Source organism: Carya illinoinensis, chromosome 1, assembly GCF_018687715.1.
Source record: "Carya illinoinensis cultivar Pawnee chromosome 1, C.illinoinensisPawnee_v1, whole genome shotgun sequence".
Taxonomy (NCBI): domain Eukaryota; kingdom Viridiplantae; phylum Streptophyta; class Magnoliopsida; order Fagales; family Juglandaceae; genus Carya; species Carya illinoinensis.
Genome location: NC_056752.1, coordinates 51,073,777 through 51,095,902, shown reverse-complemented (window position 1 = coordinate 51,095,902; position 22,126 = coordinate 51,073,777). Strand labels below are relative to the sequence as shown.

The 22,126-nt window shown below is 37.3% G+C and overlaps 2 protein-coding genes across 2 annotated transcripts; one reads left to right on the top strand and one right to left on the bottom strand.

The window, feature by feature from the left end:
* Positions 1–5,848: 5,848 nt before the first annotated feature.
* LOC122282267 lies at positions 5,849–7,733 on the top strand. The gene is made up of 3 exons (XM_043094223.1): positions 5,849–6,088; positions 6,252–6,392; positions 7,115–7,733. Exons 1-3 carry the CDS (start codon positions 5,924–5,926, stop codon positions 7,271–7,273), a joined length of 465 nt encoding a protein of 154 aa, XP_042950157.1. The 5' UTR covers positions 5,849–5,923; the 3' UTR covers positions 7,274–7,733.
* Positions 7,734–8,030: 297 nt separating this feature from the next.
* LOC122282262 (protein NRT1/ PTR FAMILY 1.2-like) lies at positions 8,031–10,483 on the bottom strand. The gene is made up of 4 exons (XM_043094216.1): positions 10,137–10,483; positions 9,737–9,954; positions 9,055–9,605; positions 8,031–8,965 (listed from the first exon to the last, which is right to left on the bottom strand). Exons 1-4 carry the CDS (start codon positions 10,390–10,392, stop codon positions 8,107–8,109), a joined length of 1,884 nt encoding a protein of 627 aa, XP_042950150.1. The 5' UTR covers positions 10,393–10,483; the 3' UTR covers positions 8,031–8,106.
* Between the last annotated feature and the right edge of the window lie 11,643 nt (positions 10,484–22,126).

Here is a 22,126-nt window from a genome sequence, read left to right as displayed (position 1 = left end):
GGCTAACTCACTATGCTTGTACTATGTTAGCACTATGCACTATGCATATGTCGGCTAATTCACTATGCTAGTACTATGCACTATGCATATGTCGGCTAACTCAAGGTGGTCATACAATTTATTTTACAATAATGTTATTTTACAACACTCCCCCTTTGGATGATCACATATAATGAATATGCCTCGTTAAAACTTTGCCAAGGAAAAACCCTGTGGGAAAAAAAACAATGGCGAAGGAAAAAAAGTACAATATTCATGTGTACCGTAAAATATTTTAAGATTGCCTTATTAAAACCTTGCAAAGGAAAACCCAGTGGGATAAAACCTTAGCGAAGGAAAAAGAGTACAATCAGTATAAGTCTTCAAGACATTACTCCCCCTGAAAAGTGCATGATAAAAGGTCTTCAAGTCTCCGCATTCCAATGTTCTGCACAATCTTCTTAAATGTTGCAGTTGGTAATGCTTTTGTGAATAAATTTGCCAGATTATCACTTGATTGTATCTGCTTAATTTTAATTTCACCTTTCTCTTGAAGTTCATGAGTATAAAAGAATTTAGGTGAAATATGTTTGGTTCTATCACCTTTGATATATCCTCCTCTAATTTGAGTAATACAAGTAGCATTATCTTCATATAAAGTTGTTGGACTATCATTAATCACTGGAAGACCACACTTTTCTTGAATATGTTGGATCATTGATCTTAGCCAAATACATTCTTGACTTGCTTCATGAATTGCAATGATCTCTTAGTGATTTGAAGAGGTAACAGATAGTGTTTGTTTGATAGATCTCCATGATATAGCAGAATTTTCATAAGTAAATACATATCCAGTTTGAGATCTACCTCTGTGTGGATGTGAAAGATAACCTGCATCTGCATATCCAACTAATTGTGGACTTGAACCATGTTGATAAAATAATCTCATATCAACCGTACCTCGAAGGTATCGAAGGATATGTTTAATGCCATTCCAATGTCTTCGAGTTGGTGCGGAACTATATCTTGCAAGTAAATTAACTGAAAATGCAATATCAGGCCGAGTGCAATTTGCAAGATGCATCAGGGCTCCAATTGCACTAAGATAAGGTATTTCAGGACCAAGAATTTTTTCATTGTCTTCACAAGAACGAAATGGATCATTCTGCACATTAAGTGATCGAACAACCATTGGAGTACTCAGGGGATGAGCTTTGTCCATGTAAAAGTGTTTCAAGACTTTCTCTGTATAATTTGATTGATGAATGAGAATTCCATTTGGCAAATGCTCTAGCTGCAGGCCGAGACAAAATTTCGTTTTGCCAAGATCCTTAATTTCAAATTCATTCTTTAAATATGTAGAGGTTCTTCTGATCTCTTCAGGAGTTTCAACAAGATTTAGATCATCAACATAAACCGCAATAATAACAAATTCGGAGTCTGATTTCTTAATAAAAACATATGGGCATATTGGATTATTCTCAAATCCTTCTTTTAATAGATATTCGCTAAGGCGCTTATACCACATGCGTCTGGATTGTTTTAACCCATATAAAGATCTTTGAAACTTAATAGAATACATACTTCTGGATGTACTCAGATTAGAAGCTTTAGGCATTTTATATCCTTCAGGGATTTTCATATATATGTCATGATCTAATGATCCATATAAATATGCAGTGACCACATCCATCAACTGCATATCCAATCTTTTTATCACTGCCAAACTGATCAAATATCTGAATGTGATTGCATCCATAACAGGAGAGTATGTTTCCTCATAATCAATCCCCAGTTTCTGCAGGAAACCTTGTGCAACAAGTCGTGCTTTATATCGCACAATTTCATTGTTTTCATTACGTTTACGTATAAATACTCATTTATATCCAATGGGCATTACACCCTTTGGTGTTTGTATAATTGGTCCAAAGACCTCTCGTTTTTCTAGCGAGTTTAATTCAGCTTCAATAGCTGATTTCCATTTTGGCCAGTCATTTCTACGTCAACATTCTTCTACAGTTCTTGACTCAATTTTTTCATTACTTCTGGTAATGCCAAGAGCCATTTTATATGAAAATATGTTGTCGACAACAGTTTTATTTCTATTCAAAATTTCTCCTATACTCATGAAATGTATCGAGATCTCGTTATTTTCAAGTACCTGTCCCTCTTCAAGGGAAGACATTTCATGAAATACCTCTTCAGGAAGTTCTTTCTCAGGAGATTTACTCTATTCAGGAGCATCAATTATTCTTATGGCCTGTGTTGGTATGGACTCTTCAGGAGTACCAAATTCATTTTGTATTTTCCTCTTCCGAGGAATTTTGTCCTTAGCACCAATAGGTCGTCCACGCTTCAGGCGTATCTTAGACTCGCCTATTGTTATTTTGACAACTTGTCCTTCAGGGACTGCAATCCTTGCTAGAACATTAACAGTAGGAATATATGATTTTACCACACCTTTAGTGTCAATAAATACATCCGGTAATTGGTTTGCAACACTTTGCAAATGAATAATCTTTTGAACCTCTAGATTACATTCTTTTGTACGAGAATTAAATTGGGAAAGAGCTTTATTTTTCCAAGTAATTTCCTGTCGTGCTTCAGGCACCGACTTCTCATTACCCAATGTTGGAAAAATGGATTCGTCAAAATGACAATCCTCAAAACGTGCTTTAAACATATCCACTGTAAGAGGCTCAAGGTATCTGATAATAGATGGAGAATCAAACCCAACATATATCCCAAGTCTACGTTGAGGGCCCATTTTTGTACGTTGTGGAGGTGCAATTGGAACATATACAGTACATCCAAAAATACGAAGATGAGAAATATTTGGTTGCTGACCAAATGCAAGCTGTAATGGTGAATATTTGTGATATGCTAATGGTCTAACTCGAATTAATGATGCTGCATGAATTATAGCATGTCCCCAAGCAGAAATAGGGAGATTTGATTTTATGAGTAAAGGTCTAGCGATTAGCTGAAGCCTTTTAATCAATGATTCAACTAAACTATTTTGAGTGTATGTGTGGGCAACTGGATGTTCAACATCTATTTCTATTGACATGCAATAATTATCAAAAGTTTGAGATGTAAATTCTCCTGCATTATCCAATCGAATAGTTTTAATTGGATAGTCAGGGAATTGTGCTCGTAGCTTAATTATTTGTGCAAGAAGTTTAGCAAATGCAGCATTTCTAGTGGAAAGTAGACAAACATGTGACTATCGACTTGATGCATCAATTAAAACCATAAAATATCCGAACGGTCCACTTGATGGTTGAATAGGCCCACATATATCCCCATGAATCATTTGTAAAAAAGATGGAGATTAAAAAACAATCTTTGAGATAGATGGTTTGATAATCAATTTACCTTGAGAACATGCAGAGCATGGATATTCATTGGGTAAGATAATCTTCTGATTCCTTAGGGGATGCCCATACGAATTATCAATTATTCATCTCATCATTATTGATCCCGGATGTCCAAGGCGATCATGCCAAGTCATAAATATTTTGGGATCAATGCACTTCTGGTGCATTACAACATGTGATTCAATTATTCTCATTTCTGTATAATACAATCCAGATGAGAGGGTAGACAGTTTTTCTAATACGAGCTTCTGGCTCGAAATTATTTTAGTAATGAGAAGATGCTCTTTATCGTCTTCGTTAATGGTTTCAATATGACAACCATTACGACGTATATCTTTAAAACTCAATAAATTTCTTCTGGATTGTGAAGAAAATAGAGCATCATCAATACAAAATTTGGTGCCATTAGGCAACACAATATAAGCTCTTCTGGAGCCTTCAATTAGATTCGATGAACCAGAAATGGTATGAACATAGGCTTTATTCAATGTTAGATTTTGAAAATATTTTTTATCCTTAAGAATTGTGTGAGTTGTAGCACTGTCAGCCAGACATACATCTCTATTATTCATCTCAAAGATAGAAAGTTCATCAATAAGACTCATGATTCTACAAAATATATAAAACTTTCATTACTACAAAATATTGCAGAATATAAAAATATTTTATAATAATATAAAGGAAATACATTAATTAAAAAGGAACACTTCCATGATCAACTCTACCACTAGAATCTTCAAAGAAATCAGAAACATCAAGGCTTGTAATATCTTCTCCATCTATAGAATTTAAAGCATATGATGGTTCAGCAAAATTTGTTTCAAATTTCTTTGTTTTTTCTTTTATAGAAGATTGGTATAGGTCAACCAAGTGCTTAGCTATACGACAGGTACGAGCCCAATGTCCAGTCATACCACATCTATGGCATCCATCTTCATCTTTCTTTAAAAATTTGTTTTGAGGACCTTTGCCTTTCTCTGAGTTGAACCACTTCTGGTGGTACGGTGTATATCTATTATTATCCCTTTTAGTGTGATCACTTCTAGAACCTCCACTTCTATAGTTTTTCTTACCACGTCCACGCCCTCTTTTTCTTTAAAAAGATGCACCATTCGCTTCTGGAAATGATGTAAATCTAGTATCATTCATTTCAGGGAATGATATAGAACCAGTAGGACGTGACTGGTGATTTCTTAACAAAAGCTCATTATTTTGCTCAGCTAATAGAAGACAAGATATAAGTTCAGAATATTTTTTGAACTTTCGCTCTCGATACTGCTGCTGCAGGAGCACATTCGAGGCATGAAAAGTAGTATATGTCTTATCTAATAAGTCATTATCAGTGACTTTTTCACCACATAATTTCAATAGCGAGCTAATTTTAAAGAGTGCAGAGTTATACTCACTAACACTCTTGAAGTCTTGCAACCTCAGGTGTATCAATCATGACGAGCTTTTGGGAGGATTACAGTTTTTTGGTGTTCATATCTTTCACTTAAATCATTCCACAAAATAAGTGGATCTTTCACTGTTAAATATTCAGTTTTTAATTCTTCATGAAGATGGTGCCGAAGGAAAATTATTGCCTTAGCACGGTCCTGCAGGTGATTTCCTTCTTTAATTGTATTTCCCAGGTTCATTGCATCCAGATGGATCTCAGCATCAAGGATCCAAGATAAATAATTTTTTCCAAAAATGTCAAGAGCAACTAATTCCAATTTTGTAAGATTTGACATTTTTCTACATATATAAATCAGGAACATAAGTATGTTTAATATTTCATATTCATTTTGAAAACTATAAAAATATATTGAAAAACTTACTTGAAGTAGAGGACTACTAGCTTCAAAATCGTCAGAACTTTCGTGCTGATAACGTGTTAGAAAACTTTCTAAAAGGAGAGAGAGAGAGAGAGATAGAGTTCAGAGAAGTTATGAAACTTATGAATTTCTTAAAAGATTCAACGATATATATAGGCGTACAAAGGAGACTGTGCATTTGACGGCTAGCTCACTATGCTAGTACTATGCTAGCACTATGCACTATGCATATATCAGCTAACTCACTATGCTAGTACTATGCTAGCACTATGTACTATGTATATGTCGGCTAACTCACTATGCTTGTACTATGCTAGCACTATGCACTATACATATGTCGGTTAACTCACTATGCTGGTACTATGCACTATGTATATGTCGGCTAGCTCAAGGTGATCATATAATTTATTTTACAATAATATTATTTTACAACATTTATATCATATGTTTGATGCCACTATGGTTAAATTTTCCTCCCTTTTGATATATAAGCAATTTGGAGTGACTGGTTGAATGTTAAACATGGAATTATTGTCTTAAACAACACGAATGAAGTCAACAAGTGTGAGATGAAGCCATCCACATTCAAACGACCTTTCGACATTAATACGATAAGCATGCTTTCGACATTAATAAGCATGCTTTCAAACTTTCCCAACGTAACGACTTTTAAGAGTCTAGAGTCTAGAGAGGGATTTATCATTTCTCATCCACAGAGAGAGAGAGAGAGAGAGAGAGAGAGAGATGGAAGGGCGTCGTTTGGTGGAGACGGCGCGGAAGTGGCTGGGCGCTCTGTCAAAGGGCATGATATGTCAGGAAGTGGAGACCATAGCCATGGAGGGCCTCCAGGTCGTCCAGGCTCGCAAGGGTTTTATTCTCTGTCATTTTTTGGTTCCCAATCGCCTCTCAGTAAGTGCTTCTTTAATACATCTATTATCCGTCCATCCATACATCCATCCATCGTCTCTCTAATCTTTATCTGTATTCTGATGTTTCCTCTTTTTTGTCTTCCTTGATATTGTCCTCAAATCTTTTTTTCTTTTCTATTTATATGCTATCATATAATATATAGGATCGAGATGGAAATTGGCACATCGGAGCTATGGCAACGTTAATCGACAACCTTGGGGCTGGCGCCATTTGGTCCTCTGTCGGGAATATCAAATCGACCGTCAACCTCAATATTTCCTACTACTCCACGGCTAAGATCCAAGTTCTTTCTCTCGTCATTACTCATTGTTTCGTTTTTCTTTTGATATGTTCCCGAGTTGACTTTCCAGTATTCGTTTTATAACCAAGATTTGTTATCTACTTTCTTTCCAATGATTTTGCCTCCGCTAGTTGGAGCAGGTACGAGGTCCGTTTAGTTCAAACCCAAGGGCTTTCATCTCTTGTTCCCTCTTCTCTTCCCTTCCCTTCTCCTCCCCCTTTTTATATTTTTCCCACTTCTCTCCTTTTTTCCCCATTTTTGTTCTCGGTCTTTGGAGGCTATGTCGATCGCGTCCTACCCATAACCAGCGAACACCTGTTATGTCCTTAGAATCGTTACTTTTGGATCTTCCAAAACCGACCTTCGCCATCCCATTTCCACAAGTGACTGACATTTGTCGCCTCATAAAAACATGAGTTCGGGGATCCCATTTTTTACCCTCCTGTCTGTATTTTATACTTATTTCTATGTATTATATTTGTTACCTCTACAAGATGCTTTTAAGGGAAATTTTCTATATGAAATTAACTTATTTTTGGGCAAAATTTCGATATATTGAAACTTAATAATAACCCTGGAAAGTATACCTTGAATAAAGGGTCAAATTCTTGCTAATTAAATTCTTCTTTTCCCTTTTTAGTAGCTGTGAAATGCTTTTATCCAGAATTGCGTTTCCAACTTTTTTTTTTTACCTGACTTGATGACTGAAGTTTGAACTATGACAGGAAGAAGTTGAGATAGAGGCGAAAGTTGTGGCAGAAAAAGAAACATTAGTGGCAGCGGTGGTGGAGATAAGAAAGAGAAGTAACGGAGAACTAGTTGCTTTGGGTAAACAATGGATGGCTAGAGGTATGGTCAATCTCACTGAAGTCAGCAAGCTCTGACCAGTTTACAATGGATCACCACCCCCTCTTTAGTCCCTCGGCAGTCTTTTTCCGCCACAACCCATCAGCTCCATTTTTTCTTTTATTCTCCATTGCGAGAATCACATGTATTCCTTCGGAAGAGTGTGGAGTCTTGCGACAACGTATAACATTATAGAGTTAGGATTTTTTATCTTGTTTTTTATCGTAAGAGTTGTCTTATATGGCCATAAGGTCGTGAAGACAAGGTAGTGGACTTCCGCAACAGCCACTTCGAGACAAGATGCTGTCACAATAATCACTATGGCCTTTGGTCATGGGGCAACAATCCATTTTCGGATTGCATAAAAGCAATCACTTTGTGTGGCTCTTCCTTAGTGGAGATGAGTAGGAAACATTTATTTGTTTCCGGTATCTATTTTTCTATAATGTTGCACTAATTAAGAAATGGTGTTTGTCGGGATTCATTATCCCTTATTCATGTATTCGTGTATCCTTTAATTATAATATATCAAAATTGCTTAGAAAAAAAAAAGAATTAATATTTTATCAAAACATATTGCATTGCAAGAGGTATTTCACAAATCCCAATTTCCAATTTCGTTTCTTTGGTTTAAGGGTCCAAGGATGAGGGCAATTTGACCTTTCGAACCGTAAGAATCCACGCTTACACATTTCAACTTGTCTTGAGTTGGGTATCAGATTCTTAAATTGATAGTCCAGAGGTTAATTAGAGAATGATGATTCATTTGGATAACTCAGCCACGATGATATATTCTAGGTCTAATGTCAATGTCATGGAGGAGAGGAACCAAAATTACAGCATTCGAACCAAATGTCACACAAATAAATTGTCAGGCTTCTCCCTCCCGTTTACTCCCATTCTCGACCTGAGGTCCGTATGCCCAGCTACAAACCAGAAAATAGGGTAAATTGAGAAACATCACTACAGCAAGAAGCCAATAGTAATAATCATAGTGACCCTTGTTGATGTTATTGGAAACCCAGCTCTCTTTTCCCCCTCTTGAACTAAGGTCATCAACAGTGCTCAGAATAACACTGGCCAACAAGCTAGCCACAGCCATTCCAAGTCCAAACAGAGACGTGGCAATGCTTGACATACTCTTAGGAAATTCTGAATAATAAAACTCTATTTGTCCTAGCGCATTGAACGCTTCCGCTAATCCAATCAAGCAATATTGTGGCACAAGCCAGAAGGCAGACATATCCAAAACTGCATGTGCATCGTTTATATGCCCTTCACGGATTGCTTTCCTACGTCGGATGTTCTCAACTACGGCGGAAATTACCATGGCCATGCAAGAGAGAAATGCCCCAATTCCCATTCTTTTCACCGGACCAGGCCTCACTGGTTTGCCTATGATTTTTGACGCCAGGGGAAGGGTTACTCGTTCATAGAGAGCAACCCAGATGATTATAACAATGACAGCAAACAACCCGAACGATGCTGCTGGAATTTGGAAGCTTGAAGTTATGTGTCTGTCCATGGAATTTGCCTGGAGTATTGGGAATGTGCTTTGGCTTACGCTTATAGAGACAATGATCCCTGTAGACCACAATGGGATAACCTTAATAAGTGCTTTTAGCTCTTCTACTTGCTCTGCTGTGCAAAGACTCCAAGGATTTGAAGCTGATCCATCCTGGTTTATGTCTACTTCAGGTTCCCTAATGATGCAAGCTTTATTCAAAAGCCTGAAAAGAAAGAAAGCCCGGGAAAGATTACTGAATTTTTCTGCATATAATAGGGCAGAAAAGGACGACGATTATGCTGGTGGCATTACCTTAGTTTCTCAGTTGGTGAGACAAGAAGCAAGTTCTTTCCGTGATGGTAAAGTCCACCGGAGCTCCGATCAGGGAAGGGAAGTTTTCTATTTTTATAAGAAACTACAAGCACTTGTGCAAAGCCAGTGAACAAGCTCTTCTTAGCTTCCTGTTTGACATACAAGGGGGACGCCAGGAAGAAGAAGAAGGCAGAGAAGAACATAAGAACTGCCGGAACCCCAAAACCCACTTTCCATCCGAGATGATCTTGAACATAGACGACGGCCGTCAAGGCAACGAAGACAGAAATAGATTGGGAAGCATAGTACAAGCCAAAGAAGCTTTTCAAGACCCTGTTATTTTTTGGGTTATCTCCTTTGTCCAACTGATCTGCTCCAAACGCCAAGGAACATGGCCTAATGCCACCAGCTCCAATGGATATGAGAGCAAAAGAAGATATTAGGACAGCCATTTGAATCGTTGTTGCGGATTTGCAACTGTGTTTTGATTGGTCACATGGGGGAGGCCTCAACCATGGAATCATGGCCGTTAACCACAGGAGCACGATCCCCTGTTTAAATTTTTGTCAAATGAATTTAAGAAGTTTGTTGCATCAATATTTTGCTCATATTCGTTAAAGGTTGCTATTTGTTCATAGGTCCCCAAAAAGAGAGAGAACAACAAAATGGAAAATAAAATTACCAGGAAGCTGGCTATGGAACCCGAGACGATGGTAAGGAAGCGACCCAGGTAAGAATCAGAAAGAAAAGCCCCCAGGATAGGCATGAACTGGGTGGCAGCTGACCAGTAGAAGATCAAGTTGTTCCCTTTGGCAAATCCCAGGTTGTAGCCTCTCATCAAGTAAAATATCATGTTTGGCACCAGCCCAAAGCTTGCCACTCTCTCAAATGCCTCATTTACTGTGTTTTTGGTCACCCATGGGCCATGACACAAAAGGATATTGGAAACATACATGCACCAAAACAATAATGAAAATTATGATGTATAATTCTAAAATATCAGTAAAAATCTCATAAACCCGGTTTATAATCGAAAAGGAGAAAGAGTTTTTGCACGTATACTGATTCTACTTTAACCTTACCTATAACGAATGGCATGGTTACAAGGCCTCCCTTTTTTATCTTTCGTGGAATGTGTTGGTGAGCCATTTCCACGTGATCTGAATTAGGGAGCTCTACTGTTTCTTCCATTGTTGAGCCCTGAGTTCCTTCTCGCGAAGTAGGAAGGTCAAACACGGGGAGAGAGAGAGAGAGAGAGAGAGAGAGAGAGAGAGAGCAGAGAGAGACAGCGAGGCAGAGTGTGCAACATAAATTATTTCTACTGATATTAAAGTTCATTTATATCCTTGTAAAGAAGAAAATTGTTTTGCTTTCAACATAGAAGGACACTCATGTAGTCGTAGAAGCAATTTCAGCCAGTCGGACAATTGAATCAACTACCAGAGACACACCAACTTCCTGCTATAAGATCTGCCTAAGGCTGGACGGCTTAAAAAATCCATCAATGCTCGCACCAACTGGCGAAATGGGCAGCTTTAATCACTATATTGAAGCATTTCCTTTTTCATAAAGCATCATTTTCTGTAAGATAGACCCCAAGTTCTTCTCTAAAACTTTATGTTTTTTTTTATTATTATTATCAATGAAGTTTGCTTAAATAAATTATAAATCAATATATGTATATATATATATATATATGAATGTGTAGCCACTCATGCTATTTTGAGGAAACCATGAGATTAGATGTGCCTGCACGTGTATTTTTCCCAGATTTTCTCCATGCGGATGTCATGATTCACATCTGAGCCCTCTAGTGTGTAGTCAAATCAGCTGAATTTTCTTCTTAACTTCAAATTTCGAATCAGAGAGTTGGTACCTTGGGAAAGTATAGAAATAAACCGAAGCTGACAAACTCTATAATGAAAAGGGCAAAGTTGTCATAATTTTTCTTGTCTGAAAAATATCACAGATGAAATTTCATCATCGATTTTCCACATTTCGAAGTTATTGATGCTCGACGCATCGCTCCTTGCTCGTGGGTTAAATTTGTTCTCCTATTGTTCTATTTATGATTATATGTTTGTTGTCTTCTGTAATAAAGCAGGGGTGCCCTTAGTGGGCATGCCCCTGTCTCTTACCATTTAGGGATGCTGGCATTACTCCAGACGTTATGTTTGGAGTCAAGGGCCGTAACTTTGACTGGCCACAACGGTTACCATATGAAGGGGCGCGGACGACTGATAAATTAGTCCTCCATTCCTTGGCAGAATAACTCTCTCTTGGAAAAATCTTTCTCTGTCTGTGAGTGAAAATACTTAGGCTGTAGGTATTTTGAATGTGACTCTAGATTCATCTACGTAGCACATTCACGCACTGAGTGGAGAAATCTATTTAAACACTGGATTCACTCGTGGAACAACTACACAGACTATTCTTGAGTTATTTCTTCCGCTGTGTACGTTTATATAATTGCTAATATTGGTATCAGAGCGCCAGGTTAGTTGTTCCCAGTGAAATATGTCTCTGTTTCTTGTTCATGTAATGCATATATATATTTTTTTCTTACGTTCTATAAATATGATCATGTTTATATATCTTGGGTTTAGTCTCTGTTTATTAAAACATGTATGAGACTGTTAGAAATGCCATGATCTATTATCGTAAGTTTTTTTATATATGATCCTTGTTTACATGAGCATCACACTATATTGCTAGATGTGTTTGACAGTTTCTTTTTATGCATTAAGAATATGTATTATATTGTTTTTTTAATACAATATATATATATATATATATATATGTTGAGCACTGTGTGATACTGCACATGGCAGTGTATTTGCCATGCGCAGAGATACGGAGCGCATCGTGGTGGTGGCTGGGCAACCACACAGTTGCTGCTAGCACCACACGGGTGGTCCTCGCACTACATGGTGCTGAGGACACCTCCATGGGTTGCAAGCACCCATTGGTGCACCGAGCACCATTTTTTTGGTGCTGAGCACACACGGTACTGCAGCCTGCACCGTGGTGCCGCTGGCACTGCATGGTGATGCTGGCACCGAGTGGTGCTGCCCAACCGAGATGGGCAGCATACACCACGGTTGCCGCATGCTAAGGAGTGGTGCTGCACAATGGGAGCAGCCCACTCCGGCTGCTGCAACCCGTGGTGTTCAGAGCACTCCGGTGAGTGCTCTGCCACCGAGCCCACCGGCGGAGGCTGCCTATAATGGTGGCTTTAAGCCACTATTTTTTTTTTTAATACTGTTCACATGAACAGTACCAATTCCGGAGGTTGAAGAAGGCTGTTAAAAAAAAAATTAACTTACAATCTGAGGTTTTAAACTTACGGGCTATTCAAAACTTGAACATGGCCCAATTGTTTAAAAAAAAAAAAAGTTTTTTTTCTCCAGCCCAATAGTTTTTTGGCCCAACCCGTGAGTTTTTTTTTTTTTTTTTACTAAAATGGCAGATATTGTTTTCTTGTGTTTAGAACCCATGACCAAGTGGGAGCTAAGATGAAAGCGCACTATTGGGCTGCTGCTTCTCCTGGTGATAGTGGATGTATGGTTGAATTTTTTTTTGAAATTTCCCATGCAATTTAAAATTGCGCGAAAATTAAGTTAATAGTTAATAATTGGGTATTGTGGTGCAAGAGATGATTAGGAAGCTTAGCGAATTTTTGATCTTGTGACATGTTTAGATTATTTTCTCTTTAACTTAGATAAACGCGGCATTTTTTTTAGGTGTGTGTATATATCTAATTTGTGCATTTTTTGTAGTGAAATGACATCGAAAAATATTGTTGCCGATTTGAACAAAGGAGAAAAACTGGATGGGAAAAATTACGACAATTGGCATTGTAAGATCTAGTATGTTCTAAATGAGCAAGAGGTCTTAGAGACCTTAACTCACTCCCTAACTAAGCCTAAGAAAGGGAACTTTGAACAACGCCGAAAGGATCATGAGGTTTTTGAGAATTGGCTCAAAAAAGATCGGTGCGCGCGCTTTACTATGTTAAGCAGCATGCACAATGACCTTATCGGTGAGTTCGAGGAGTATAACATTGCTCAAAGTATGTGGGAAGCACTAAAAGTGAAGTTCGGGGGAACTTCTGCCACGAGATTGCGCGGACTGACTATGAAGTTTGACTCTTATAAGATGAACTTTGAACACACGATAAAACAGCATCTTAGAACGATGTCATCAATGATCCGTGAACTCAAAGTGGCTGGAAACAATCTGACGGATGAGCAACAAGTCCAAGCGGTTATACTCTCACTACCCAATTCATGGGAAGCCATGTGCCAAAATTTGACGCACAATGAGAACATCAAAACTTTTGATGATGTGTCGCATCATTTAGAGCTTGAGGCCGAGCGCCTAGAGGCTATTAAGCCTAAACATTCATCCTATGCGGCTGAATCTGGCTCGCGTAAGGCAATTAGGCCTAAACGCAAGAATAATAAGCTTGGGGTATCCACTGGACGTGTGCAAAAAGAGTCAGGAACTTTCAAACGCACCAAGAGAGGGAATCGTGGAAAGAACAAGTCCAATATGGATTATTTTAACTGTGGAAAGAAAGGTCACTTCACTCATGACTGTACTGAGCCGAAGAAGGTACAATCTGACTATTCTCTTTCTGTTTATGTAACAAGTCATGTGATGGTTGCTCACTCCTATCCTATGTGGACTGTTGATTCAGGAGCGGCCGAGCACATAGCAAGAGACAGAGTCGGATTTGTCGAGTATCGTCGAATTCCAGTTGGGAGTCGTGATATCAAGGTGGGGAATGAAGCTAGTGTTGAGGTGCTGGGAGTTGGTACCTACAAGCTAGTATTGCGAGGCGGTCGCATTCTATTACTCCATCATGTGTTATACGCTCCAGGAATATGACGAAATTTACTTTCCGTAGTTACTTTAATCAGACTTGGTTTCCGCATTTTATTTGAAAACAATGATGTTTCCCTATTTTTGGGTAATGTTTTTTATGGTTATGTTTTTCTTTCCGATGGTTTTATGATAATGGATTTGGATTATTCAAATGTGAATGAATCTACTATTTTTATCACTGAATCTGATAATTTAGATTCGAATACATGGCATGCTAGACTTGACCATGTTGGGCAAGAGAGGATGACACGGTTGGCTAGAGAAGGCCTAATAGGCAATCTCGCTAAAGTCACGTTGCCCACTTGTGAACATTGTTTGATGGAAAAATCAAAAAGAAAACCGTTTGGAAAAGCAGCAAGAGCATCTTCTCTGTTGCAATTATCCACTCAGATATTTGTGGCCCAATAAGTGTGAGGGCGAGACACAGGGCTTTATATTTCATCACATTCATAGATGATTATTCATGATATGGTCATGTTTATTTGATCTCTCATAAGTCTGAAGCATTGGATTGCTTTAGACGGTATATGAGTTTGGTTGAGAATCAATTAGACAGGAGTATAAAAGCTCTAAGAACAGACCGTGGACGTGAATATTTATCTGAGCAATTTAAAAGGCTCTGTGATGAAAAAGGAATTAAAAGGCAGTTGACAATGCCATATACGCCACAACAAAATGGCGTGGCAGAAAGAAAAAATCGGATACTGTTTGAGATGATTAGATCGATGATGGCGCAGGCAAACCTACCAATATCATATTGGGGGGAGCATTTTTGATTGCAGCCTATATCCTTAACCGAGTGCCCTCCGAATCGGTGTTGTCCACCCCGTATGAACTTTGGATCAGTAAGAAACCCAACTTGAATAACTTGCGGCCATGGGGTTCAACGGGCTTCGTTCACGATTCTTTCCATAAATATGGAAAGCTGGGTCCAAGAGGAAAGAAGTGTATCTTTATAAGGTACCCTGATCACTCTAAGGGATATGTATTAATCAGTGAACAACCTAATATGATGGTATCTGAAATTGAGTCACAAGATGTGAATTTCATCGAGGATGAATTTCCAATTAGAGGCGAGGTTGATAGGAGTTTGGAACTCCAAGAACTTGTGGATCAAGAGGGAGGAAATCACTCCAAGTGTCGTAGTTGAGAATGATGAAATTTCTCAAGCTTTTAGAAACAGTGGGAGTGATTTAGCTCTGAGCAACGAAACACCACTTGTTGATTATTCACAACAGTTTCAACCACGTAGAAGCTCACACGGAAATATTCCCCGTCGTCGATTTGAGATTGAAGGGGAGATTTTCATGGTGGGACTGCAAGATGATGATGAACCTAGAACCATCCAAGAGGCTTTCTCATCTTCTACTAAAGATGAGTGGATAAAAGCACTAAACGATGAGATTGAGTCTATGAGAACTAATCAGGTCTGGGATCTGGTAGACATACCGCCAGGACGAAAGGCCATTGGGAACAAATGGGTTCTAAATGTCAAACGTAAAGCGGACGGGTCAATAGAAAGGCATAAAACTCGCCTAGTAGCGAAAGGATATACCCAACAAAAGGGTATAGACTATGAGGAAACCTTTTCTCCAGTAGTAAGGTTTGCCTCAATTCGCTTGATTCTAGCCATTGTAGCACAATTGGACTTAGAACTCTATCAAATGGACGTTAAGACAGCTTTTCTCAATGGAGAACTAGATGAGATCTATATGGATCAACCCACGGGCTTTGTGGTCAAAGGTCGAGAGCGCAAAGTGTGCAAGCTCAAACGATCTATATATGGCCTAAAGCAATCATCTAGACAGTGGTACCTCCAATTCCATCAAGCCATTCTTTTGAATGAGTTTACGATGATTGCAGAAGACCACTATGTTTATATAAAACGGTCCAAAACGAGTTTTGTGTTATTATCATTATATGTTGATGATATTTTAATGGCTGCAAATGATAAGGGGATGATTGTCGCCACTAAAGAGTGGTTGTCTCTCAATTTTGAGATGAATGACATGGGTGAGGCTGAATATATTTTAGGGGTTAAGATCTATAGAGATCATTCAAAGAAGCTTCTATGTTTGTCTCAACAGACTTACATAAAGAAGGTCCTTGAACGCTTCCAAATGAGTAATTGTAAACCCATTGACAATCCCATTGCTAAAGGCGAGACCTTATGCCAAGAAATGTGTCCTAAAACTCCAAAAGATAAAGACAAAATGACTCAGGTTCCCTATGCTAGCGCTATTGGTAGTCTGATGTACGCAATGATGTGTACTCGATCGGATATATACTATGTAGTTGGCTTGGTCAGTAGATTCCAATCTAATCTTGGACTGGCTCATTGGAAAGCAGTCAAGAGGATTTTCAGATACCTCAAGGGAACTGCAGTCTATACATTGTGCTATCATGGTTCAAATTTGCAGATAAATGGTTACAGTGATACTGATTGGGGCAGTGACCTAGATGAGCGCAAATCGACAACTGGATATGTTTTCTTGCTGAATAATGGCGCCATCACATGGAGTAGCAAGAAACAACCATGTATAGCTTTATCCACTATGGAGGCAGAGTACATAGCATGTTCAGCAGTAGTTCAGGAGGCTGTTTGGTTGAGGAGGTTCCTTAAGCACTTAGATATCGACGCGGATTATTTTGATCCAGTGACGATTTTTTACGACAGCATGGCTGCTCTCACATATGCTAAGGATCCAAAATATCATGGAAGAACCAAACACATTGACATCCGATATCACTACATAAGAGATATGGTGGCACAAAAGGAAGTGGTCCTGAAACATTTATCTACGAATCGCATGGTTGCTGATCCCTTGACAAAGCCCATAGAGAAAGTCGCTTTTATGACTCATGTTAGGAGTTTAGGACTGCGTAGATTGTGATTCAGTTGACACTGTTATGTAAACTTTCCTTGAAGAAATTAATGCAGTGTGTTTCTTTTCTTTTGATCATATTGCATGAATTGTACACACACAAGGTATGTTAACAGACTTAGATCGACTTACTCACACGAGTGATCACCTTTGGCGCTGTAAAGAGATAGCGAGCAAAGATGAGACATTGTGTCACTTGTTACTTGTCCTGAGAGAGATAAGTATGACACAAGAGATATGTTTCCTTAGTAAGAACTAAGATGAGGTTCATTAAATTTTAAAGAACTGTGCATGGACACTCCACAATCCATGTAACCTGTAGCAAGCTAGATGTGAGATTCTCTTTAGCACCTTGGGGGTGAGCAAATTGAGAAAATCGGGTTAGACATGTGTCTAGACTAAGATCTGTACGGTGTTTGATATGGACATATGCTCTTTGATAAAGAGAGATTCACCGTAGCATGTATTTCATACTACATGTGCTCTTGTGTGACGCCCCCAAATTCCGTTTGGGATTGGACGGACATTAGAAGCGTCGAGACATGTAACACAAGGTTACCTGCCCCCTTTCATGACATATAAGATGCAATGTTCCTAACATGCATCTAACATTATGCAATATTCGCAGCGGATAAATTATTTCTATAGCAATACTATGCACCAAATTGAAAATATCCCAAATGCTTAAAACATACTTGATATATAAAGACTCATTGAACAACTAAGATCATAACACTAGTCCAAAATGATTATGATCCAAAAAGTACTGGAGATGTAACTCCATCGTACAAGTAGTAATTTACATTAACTACTATATTAACATTGACGTCGCATCGTCGCTCAGTCAACTGTGTCTAGTTGGTCAGCTCCTGATTTTCCTTCAGGTCCTGTAACAAGATCTACCATTCGGGGGGAATGGTAGTTGGGACTACCACAGTGAGATTTGATTACAAATCTCAGCAAGTTAACAAAAAAACTTCCACACAGGCTAATAATGTATGGATGACAGTAAAAGCATAAATGCATAATCAAATTCATAAGTAATTAAAGCATAACTTGGCATACAACATAGCATAATTGACATAACTTAAATTGAAACATGAATTGAACTTGACTTGACATGAACTTGATCTGAAACTTGACTTATCATGAACTTGTTCTGAAATTTGACTTAACATGAAAAATACATACTCCACAGTTGTTGTGGCCCCATGTATTTTACACAAAGTTGACTTAACATGAAAAATACATACTCCACAGTTGTTGTGGCCCCATGTATTCTACGTGTAAATACATGCTTCACAGTTGTTGTGGCCCCATGCATTCTACACATCACAATGCAGTTAAATACATACTCCACAGTTGTTGTGGCCCCATGTATTCTACATAAACTTGACTTAACATGAAAAATACACACTCCACAGTTGTTGTGGCCCCATGTATTCTACGTAAACTTGACTTAACATAAAAAATAAATACTCCACAGTTGTTGTGGCCCCATGCATTCTACACATCACAATACAGTTAAATACATACTCCACAGTTGTTGTGGCCCCATGTATTCTATATAAACTTGACTTAACATAACTTGAAATACATGACCAACTTGAGATAAAAACATTTCGTAACATGGCATAACATATAATAGACCACATATTTAACATGACATACTTGTAATGTACAGTAATACATGACAGAATATATTATGTAACAGATAAAAATTGATGACAGAATAAATTCTGTATAATAGACAATTACATACTAACTTGGCATGGCATGACATATATGATAATACACATACATACACTGTAGTTCCTTTACTTAGCACACATACACAGTAGACTGCTAGTAAGTTAAAAGCTAACTTACCTCGATCTCCGCATTTCTTATAAAACCTCAAGTGCGATCACGAGGAACTGTAATTAGTGATTTTAAAAGTTAGCAGTAAATCACTAATAATTTGAAATATGGAAAAATACTAACTTAAAGAGTAAAATTTCCATTTTACTTTCTACATGTAGGAAAATGACCGTTTTACCCATAACTTAAGGATTTTGCATACTAACTCCAAAAGTTACCAAAATTTACATGCCTCATGTAAATTTTATCCTCAACTCAAATATCAATTTAGAAAAATTTAAAATTAATCACAACTATTAAAACTCCATAGGGCCGAAATTCCCATATGCTATTTCTATTGATTTTTGTTTCCAACTTGTTTTGATCAACCTTTTGATCTATGACTTATAAATATGTGATCTTCAAACCAAACCATCACATGGTTTAAAAAGATGTCTTAAAACCTATATAAGCTTCTAATTCAAGATCACATGGTTAAAAATTAACCAAAACATAAATTTAGCCAAGAACATCCACACTTTGGCTTATCTGAATATCTCTTTACATAAAATTTCATATCTTTGAAACTAACATCAAATATCTTCAAAATAATAATATAACATGTATATAAGATGCTTAGGATCCTCCAATAAAATTATCAAAGTCATTAGAATAGGTTTAGACCACCAAAGAGTTAAACTTTCTCAAAACAGAAACTGTTTTTCCTCTTCCAGTTTCTAAGTTTCTAAATCTAAGAAAATATTTCATCAAAACCTTTAATCATGCAAAAATCCTCAACCAATAGTCATATATACATGTTAACAATACTCCATAAAAATTTCGGACCAATATCTATCCATTAGCTTGGTAAAAAACTCCAAACTATAACATATTCTCCAGTTTATCTCCTAGAATGACCTTTCTATAGTTTACACAATATTTTACTAACCAAATGATCTTCAAATGGGGCAAATAAGATATCCATGTAAACTAGACTCAAAAGGAATAACTTATATGAAGGAGACTTTATGATAAAACACTTACAACAGCTTCGAAATGGGCGTGCAAAAGAACTCCTAAAAGCTGTCCGAGAGAAAGTGTTTGATATTCTTTTAAAGGAACGTGTAAATGAAGATAAGTTCGTGGGTGATGGCTGGAGATGCTTATGGACGAGATAAGGGAGATGATAAGGCTGGAGTTGAGAGTTGAGTGTGGTTTTCTCCTACCCAAAATATCTATAAAAGATTATCTCAAAATATTCTATCCAATAATATCTATAAAAATCAGCTCAATATATTTTCCAAATGTGGAATAGACTTGGAAGAGTAAGGTGGCTAAAATATTTCCATGTGTATTTTAAATCTCTATTCTTAAGATATTTTCCAAATGTATATTTTGCTTAGGTGTCATGATCTCACACCTTGATTTTCTTCATAATTCCATCTAATGGTTTCTCTTTGTACCAAGTATCTAATACTATTCGTTATGTGTGGTTAAGATCTTGCCAAGTGTCCAAATAAAATATCGTTAACCTAATTTGGACATTTCACATTGTGATTTTGAAAACACTGCGCTTAGTATATTTACCAAGGTTACTATTCACTCCAAAAATAAACGTAATAAACTTAGTACTGAAAAATCCTAAATATTCAATTAAGCCTAGTGGTGTAGGCTATAATGTATTCTGACACTTTTAACTATTTCAAATAATTAAAATCGCATTTCTGGCACCATAGTGAGTGATAACACTAACTATGTTGACAGGCTAAAATTTATGCGATTAGTCGATTCGTGTAAACTTACAGAGTTTTCACGAGATTCCTAAAGTCAATAGAAATTCCTTAATTGAATTTCTAACGGGCTGTTACATCTTGCGACCAAATATGGAAGTGAATGAATTGTTCCATGTTTCTTCACTGTGTGAGTCCTATACTTCATATTTTAAAATGATGCCCTTTCATGACTTTGGGCAATGTCATAAGATGAAGGTTCTGATGTTTGCTACTCTAGCATACTCTCTATGATCATGATTGATACGGTCTAAAGATGTATTGTTGGCAAAACAGTTAGACTAACATTGAGTGACATGAGAGCGAAGGGAAGACTATTCGACAACGCATTTAGATTGTGTTTACTGACGTCAAACTTTGGCGCTACAATTTGGTAGTGACAATTTTTGTGAACACATCATAAAAACTAAGAAGCAATTAAAGCATAGTTCTGGGTTTATTTTTAAACTCAAAAAGTGATCGAATATGCTTGATTAGATGCGATCGAATGAGTCTAGGGCATACGAGACACTTTAAGGATGATGCTATGCTGGTCTTCTCGAGGAGAGATTTGGTATAGTGCTCCCAATTTTTATTTTTTCAGGTGTACTCGGTGGTCGTACGGCCTATTTATTTTGTATGAACGAGATAGAGAACATGTTGAGACATATATGCTTGGAGATGCCCACTATATGCGAGTGAGAGATGTAATAAAGCAGGGGCGCCCTTAGTGGGCATGCCCCTGCTTCTTACCATTCAGGGATGCTGGCATTACTCCAGGCGCTATGCCTGGAGTCAAGGGTCGTAACTTTGGTGGCCAGCCAACGGTTACCATATGAAGGGGCGCGAATGACTGATAAATTAGTCCTCCATTCCTTGGTAGAATAACTCTCTCTTGGAAAAATCTCTCTCTGTCTGTGAGTGAAAATACTTAGACTGTGGGCATTTTGAATGTGACTCTAGATTCATCTACGTAGCACATTCACACACTGAGTGGAGAAATCTATTTGAACACTGGATTCACTCGTGGAACAACTACACAGACTATTTTTGAGATATTTCTTCCGCTATGTACGTTTATATAATTGCTAATATCTTCTTTAAACACTTGATCACATGTCAACATTGAAACATGCACGAAATGATAGACAATCTTAAGAAAAATATAATGCTTTACAACCAGTTTTGAGGATAGACAACAATAGCTTTTAAACTTCGTTTTGTATACAATTTAGATGAGATAAGATAAGATGCTTTGTTGAAAATTAAATAAAATATTGTTATAATATAATTTTTAATATTAATTTTATTTTCAAATTTAAAAAAGTTGAATTGTTTATTATATTTTGTATGAAAATTCTAGAATTGCTTTGTTATATTGATTTTCGAGTGCAACATGTTTACAATCAAAAAAAATTGTCTGACAGATTTCTTAACACGTATGAGTAAGGATGGAATCTCGAGTTCGTGAGATTGCTTTAAGGAGTTGCCAAAGGAGGTGAAAAGTTTGTTGAGACTAGATTCTTTGGATTTGACATATCTTGTGAGATTTTTTGTATTGGGTTTTTAAGTGATATTGATATTTTTTGGTTCGTTTTGAGTTTTTGTAAAAATATTCCTCCACCAAATGTGAAGATCTTTAATATAGTGACTCTTCAAAAAATAAAAAAATATGAAATTAGATAATTT

Bases quoted from the DNA above. Each gene is read 5' to 3' on its own strand.
- LOC122282267 (XM_043094223.1), top strand. From the start codon at position 5,924: ATGGAAGGGCGTCGTTTGGTGGAGACGGCGCGGAAGTGGCTGGGCGCT. The intron at 6,089-6,251 runs GTAAGTGCTTCT...TATAATATATAG, and splicing joins TGGTTCCCAATCGCCTCTCA to GATCGAGATGGAAATTGGCA. The intron at 6,393-7,114 runs GTTCTTTCTCTC...GAACTATGACAG, and splicing joins ACTCCACGGCTAAGATCCAA to GAAGAAGTTGAGATAGAGGC.
- LOC122282262 (XM_043094216.1), bottom strand. From the start codon at position 10,392: ATGAACTTTAATATCAGTAGAAATAATTTATGTTGCACACTCTGCCTC. The intron at 9,955-10,136 runs GTAAGGTTAAAG...CCAAAAACACAG, and splicing joins AACCATGCCATTCGTTATAG to TAAATGAGGCATTTGAGAGA. The intron at 9,606-9,736 runs GTAATTTTATTT...AAATTTAAACAG, and splicing joins GTTCCATAGCCAGCTTCCTG to GGGATCGTGCTCCTGTGGTT.